The sequence below is a fragment of the Cyanistes caeruleus genome, unplaced genomic scaffold, assembly GCF_971803275.1.
Source record: "Cyanistes caeruleus unplaced genomic scaffold, bCyaCae1.hap1.1 HAP1_SCAFFOLD_11, whole genome shotgun sequence".
Taxonomy (NCBI): Eukaryota; Metazoa; Chordata; class Aves; order Passeriformes; family Paridae; genus Cyanistes; species Cyanistes caeruleus.
The window spans coordinates 1,873,811-1,879,229 of record NW_028255883.1 but is presented as its reverse complement, the minus strand read 5'-3'; the positions used below and the strand labels follow the sequence as shown (position 1 = coordinate 1,879,229).

The window sequence follows — 5,419 nt, the reverse complement described above, 5'->3', positions numbered from 1 at the left end:
CCTTCCCCTGTTTTTCTTGGAGAGCAATGCTGGAGACACAAGTGCAGTGCTTGGGTCAGGTACAAATTCTGCATTCAGGGAATGTGCTCAGACAGTGTCTGACGCTCAGCAGGGACAAGGCACAGCAGCAGCCAAGGGCATTGCTGTGCCCCTGTGCAGGAATCAAGACTCTGGCTCTTGGCTCAACACGGCAAAGTTCCCGTGTTTGGCCAGGCTCAGGGGCTGCCCGGGGAGCGCGGGGCTCGGCGCGGGGCCGAGCGGGCAACGGACAAACGGCCCCGAGGACAAACGGCCCCGGTGCTTCAGTTGCAGCGGCAGCAGCGGCAGCAGCAGCAGCAGCGGCAGCAGCAGCAGCAGCGGCAGCAGCAGTAGCGGCAACAAGACAGAAAGCAGCGAAAGAAGCCACGTTATCCACGCCCTCTATCTTCTCCTCTCCCTCTCCCACTGTTCCACCCTCTCTCCCGCAGTCCCTCACCCATTCCCGATCTCCCTTTCTCTGTGTTCCCCTCCTCTCCCAGTTTCCCTCTCCCCTTGCCCGCCCGGGACATGCCCCCGGCCCGCCCCTGGCCCCGGCCCCGGCCCCGGCGCCGGCCCCGGGCGTCCCGCCTCGCTCTCGCCTCCGCCCGGCTCTGGCCGAGCTGGCGCTGGCGCTTCTGGGCGGGCCTCAGTGCCTGGGGCTGGGGCGGTATCGCCGCCCTTTGGCTCCGCCTGCTCCGAGCCCTGCCCCGGCCCTGGCCCTGGTCCCGGCCCTTGCCCCGGCTCCTCCCGGGGCCCGCGGAGGACACAGGCGGTGCAGCCGTTGCCGCCGCCTCCGCTGCGGCTTCCCCGGCCCGAGCTCCGCCGCTCGGCAGCGCGGCCGCTGGCCCCGAGCCGCCGCTGTCGCGTTCCAAGGAGCGGACGCCTGCGGATGCTCGGCCCGGGGAGGTCGGGGAGCGCTCGGGGGCCGTTCCTGGCCCCGGGCCGAGCGCTGACGGCCGCGTCTCGCCCCCAGGGAATGCGCACAAGGGCCCGAAGGAGCGGTACCGAGTGGGTTCGTTGCTGGGGCGCGGCGGATTCGGCAGCGTCTTCGCAGCCACGAGGCTCTCGGACGGTGCCCCGGTGAGAAGCGGGGCCGGCGGCGGGCGGAGGAAGAAGAGGAGGAGGAGGAGGGGGCGGAGGAGAAGGCGGGGGCGCTGCGGGGTGGGCATCAAGCTCAACTTTCTGCTGCCCCTTGCTCGCAGGTGGCCATGAAATGCGTGCCGCGGGATCGCATCCGGCACTGGGGCGAGCTGGTGAGTGAGCGGGGCCAGCGGCAGAAGCCGGGGCGTGCCGGGCGGGGATGAGCCGGGGCCCGGCAGGGTGGGAGCCACCAGGACACCTGGAGGGAGAGCGGGCGTGGGGCCAGCGGAGGGCACAGAGCATCCCGGGCTGGCTGAGGGCTCCCCGAGCCCTGGCACGGGCTCAGCCCCACTGACGGCACCGTGCTCCTCCCGCAGCCCGACGGCACCAGCGCACCACTGGAGATAGTGCTGCTGGACAAGGTGTCCACAGGCTTCTCCGGTGTGGTGCACCTCCTGGAGTGGTTTGAGCTCCCAAACAACATCGTGATGGTACTGGAGCGCCCAGAGTGGTGTCAGGACCTTCGGCATTTCATTCGGGCACGGAGGTTCCTGTCAGAGGAAGAGGCACGGGAGCTGTTCCGGCAGGTGCTGGAGGCCGTGCAGCACTGCACCAGCTGCGGGGTCCTGCACAGAGACATAAAACCGGAGAACATCCTGGTTGACCTGGACACCGGGCAGGCAAAATTAATTGACTTCGGCTGTGGCACCTACCTGCAGGACACAGCCTACACTCAATTTGCAGGTGAGCCCACCCAGGAGTAGGCTCCCGGTCCCGGCATCTCCTGGCCCAACATCTCCTGGCCCAACATCTCAGGGCCCAACCAGGGTGTGGCAGCAGGGATTCTCCCAGGACTGGGGCTGGGGCTGGGGCAGCCAGCCTGACAAAATCCCCTGTGGGTGGAGGTAGCAGAGAGGGAGAGCCAGGACCTGTGCACCAGCTGGTTTGGTGTGCAGGTGAGAATGGGCTTGGACTGCTGTGCTTCCCTGCTTTGCCTTGGTTCATAATATTTTTTGGGCAATGCCAGCAGGGAGGATGGGGGTATGGTTTTTCCCCAGCACTGTGAGCGGGTTTTTCCTTTGTGTGCCATGGTCGGGCCTTGCCAGGGTTTCTGCTGCAATCTTCCAGCACCAGTGCCTTCTTTTCCAACCCTGGGTTTGTACACAAGTGCCAGGTGCTGGCAAGAGGGCAGCAGGTCACCCCGTGTGCCACTGGGGCAGCCCCACATGCCCAGGGATGCTGGGCTCAGGCTCTGGGAGCAGCAGCATCCCCCTGATGAGCTCCATCCGTATTCCATAGGAACACGATCATACAGACCCCCGGAATGGACCAACTTCAGGTGGTACTATGGCGAGGCAGCAACCGTCTGGACCCTGGGCATCCTGCTGCATGAGATGGTCTGCGGGAAGCACCCTTTCAGGAGGGGCTGGAACATCAGCTGGGGCCAGCTCCCGCTGCCACAACGGCTCTCCCAAGGTGGATCCTCATCTCTGGGCACGGGGGGAACACCAGTGTTGGGAGACAGCAGCAGGCTCGTGAGCATCCCGCTCTGGCAGCTGCTGAGGAGGTGGCACATGTCCTGCTCTCCTGCTCTCCTCCAAAACAGAGAATTGATGGGAAAGTTTAGGCCCAGCTCTGGGCACATCCAGCGTGGCCTGGGCACGGGTATAGTGAGGCAAAGCAGACAGGAGCCTTCTCCAACTGACCAGTGGTTTGTGGTTTCTCTCCCCAGATTGCCAAGTTCTGATCAGGCGGTGTTTATCCCTGCACTACTTGGACAGGCCCTCATTAGAAGACCTGTTCTGTGATCCCTGGATGCAGGATATTCATCAGCCATAGAAGAAGGGAGAGAGCCACAGGCACAGTGATGCAGGGACCTGGTAAGTTACAGCTCCACACATACCCTGGCAATCAGAAGCAAAGAAACCCAGACTTCTTTGTCCTGCCTGTGTCACTGCACAGGGCTCATCGAGTGAGAACACGCAGCCCTTGTGCTGGAGCTGAGCTGCTCTGCCCAGCACTGGTGGCCGCCATCTGAGCTGGTTTTGCTTGTCCTGGTTCAGTGACAGCCGGGCCCTGGGCAGAACCCTGACAGCCTGGTGTCACCCCAGGGAAGAAGGAGCCCCTGGAGAAGCTGCACCAGGTGGGGCTGCTGCTGCTGCTGCTGCTGGGGACATGGAGGACAACAGCAAGGATGACAACCTCTTCCTCCACCTGGCCAGCGGCAGCTGGCGATGATGGACTTTGATTCTGGCACCTTCTTGAAAGCCAGGCTCCACAGAGAATTTTCAAGTAAGTCCAGACCCAGGGGGATGCTCCCAGATTTGTGCATTGGCTGGGAACCAAAGGTTTCCCCTTTGCTGGGGTGGATGCAACTGATTCTTCAGTGGCTGCCCAGCTGGTTTTTGGCAGGGCTGGGGGTGTGGGCTGGGGTGGTTACGAAATGGGAGTGGGCTCCTGGTCCTGCCAACAGCCCCCAGCACCCTCCGTGCCCCAGGCTGGGGCTGGGGCAGCCAGCCCAACACAAACAAACCCCCATGGCAGGAGCACAGGTGGGACTCCAGAACCTGAGCACGGCTGCTTTGCTGTGCAGGCAAGGAAGGGCTTGGGCTGCTCCACTCCCCTGCTTTGCTTTGGGATCATCGTGATTTTGGGGGACAGTGCAGGGGGGAAGGGAGAAAGCATGGGCTTCCCTCACCCGTGGGTGGGTTTTTCCCTAGAATGTAGGGGTTGTGCCTTCCTCAAACTCCTGACAGACATAAGATTTTTTACCTTTTTTCTTCTTTCCCCTTTTTGTCTATAACCTATTTTCATTAATTTGTTGTTTGTTTTTCTAAAGGAAGAATTCTAGGTGGGGTCCAGTCTGGATCGGGAAGTGCTTGGGACCAGCTGTGGTGTGGATGGGCCGTGCCCTTGGAGAAGGCTGAGGACATCGTTTGGGACCAGCTTTTCTTCTGGCAGCAGATGGTGTGAGGTGGGTCCTCATCTCCTTGGCATGGGTGGGACAAGAGCTTTTGGGAGATGGCAGCGGGCACAGGAGCATCCCGCTCTGGGCAGCTGCTGAGGGGCTGGATCTGCCGTGGCTGGCTGCAGGCTGGGCACATGTCCTGCCCTCCTGCTCTGCTCCCAAAGGCAGCAGTGATGGGCAGCTTTGGGCTCAGCGCTGAGCACGGCCAGCATGGCCTGGGCACCGTGGCTGGCTGGGACAAGGGGACAGGAGCCTTGAGCTGACGGGCGGTTTCTGGTTTCTCTCCTTGCAGCCGGGCTCTGCGGATGCTGAGGCTGCTCTGGGCTCTGCCAGGGCTCTGCTGGGCTCAGCACCGGGCCGGGATCAGCCAAAGAAGAAACGATGTGACCTCCAGCAGAGACTTGAGCATTTTGGCAATGCAGCTCAAGTCTGCAGAGTGTCCACCTCCAAAGGAAAACATGACACCCCCCCCAAAATTAAACTTGTTCCATAACTTCTGAAATTACATCAATCTGGAATGACCCCAAATGTCATTTTTCAGCTTTCTCAAGCTGTAGCTCAGCCCTTCTCTGAACAGTTCTCTCCCCCACCTGCCTTTTACTACACAACTGCTCCCTCCTTTCCCCCAGTGATTTCCCAGCCCATCACAATCTCCATCACACTGCAGCCTTCCTTGATGCCCCTCACCACGAGGAAGGCCAAGCCCCAGGCTCAGGGACTCATCCTGTCACTGGCTGAAGAGCAGCAATGTCTGTCAGTGACAGGGGCCCTTGGATGTCTCTGAATTCATGGACAGAAGGGTCTGTCAGTGCCAGGGGCTCTTGGATGTCTCTGTATCCATGGACAGAAGGTCTGTCCTTACAAAGGTTTCCATAATATCTTTGTACCCATGAGTATGGAATGAACACAGAGGGTGAAAGTGTCAGTCACGTTGTTTGCACACTCCTTCCTTTCCATACAAGACACATCCATGCACACCCCCATGTATAGCTATATTAAAAGGATAGGGATGGATAGAGATTTCCCACAGAGCTCTAACTTTGGCATAACTCACCTTGTAAGCCATGGCCAGGGGATTTTTTTCCCCAGCTCTGTGTGAGTAGGTGTCCAAGAACTGAAGGGAACAGCATTTAGAAACAGTTTCAGGATTTCTAGGCAGTAAAGGGAGCTGACAACCATCCACATAACTCACCATATTCGTCAGGATGGGCTGCTGGTTCTTTAGGAATATGGCACAATGGAGACACGAGACTTGGGATAATCCCAGCTCTCTGTGGATCTGTGCAAAGGTGGAGCAGCAGAAACACCTTGTGTCTTCTTTGGGGACACAAGGTCCAAGGAGCTGGGCTGGTG

General features: G+C 60.3%; 1 protein-coding gene across 3 annotated transcripts; it reads left to right on the top strand.

Annotated features, from left to right (window-relative positions):
- The first annotated feature begins 304 nt into the window (after positions 1-304).
- LOC147647313 (serine/threonine-protein kinase pim-1-like) lies at positions 305-4,577 on the top strand. Of its 3 annotated transcripts, XR_015281620.1 has the most exons (8): positions 305-1,098; positions 1,221-1,271; positions 1,476-1,842; positions 2,398-2,574; positions 2,831-2,978; positions 3,162-3,390; positions 3,938-4,072; positions 4,359-4,577. XR_015281620.1 is itself a non-coding variant. In XM_086872259.1 (6 exons), the coding sequence occupies exons 1-5, from the start codon at positions 547-549 to the stop codon at positions 2,935-2,937; spliced, it is 1,254 nt and encodes a 417-aa protein (XP_086728385.1). In that variant the 5' UTR covers positions 458-546; the 3' UTR covers positions 2,938-2,978; positions 3,210-3,292. The 3 variants fall into 3 exon arrangements, 2 of the variants coding, with proteins under 2 accessions (XP_086728385.1, XP_086728387.1); XM_086872259.1 differs by lacking the exons at positions 3,938-4,072; positions 4,359-4,577 and having other exon boundaries at positions 458-1,098; positions 3,210-3,292; XM_086872261.1 differs by lacking the exons at positions 3,162-3,390; positions 3,938-4,072; positions 4,359-4,577 and adding an exon at positions 3,061-3,103 and having other exon boundaries at positions 458-1,098.
- Positions 4,578-5,419: the final 842 nt, after the last annotated feature.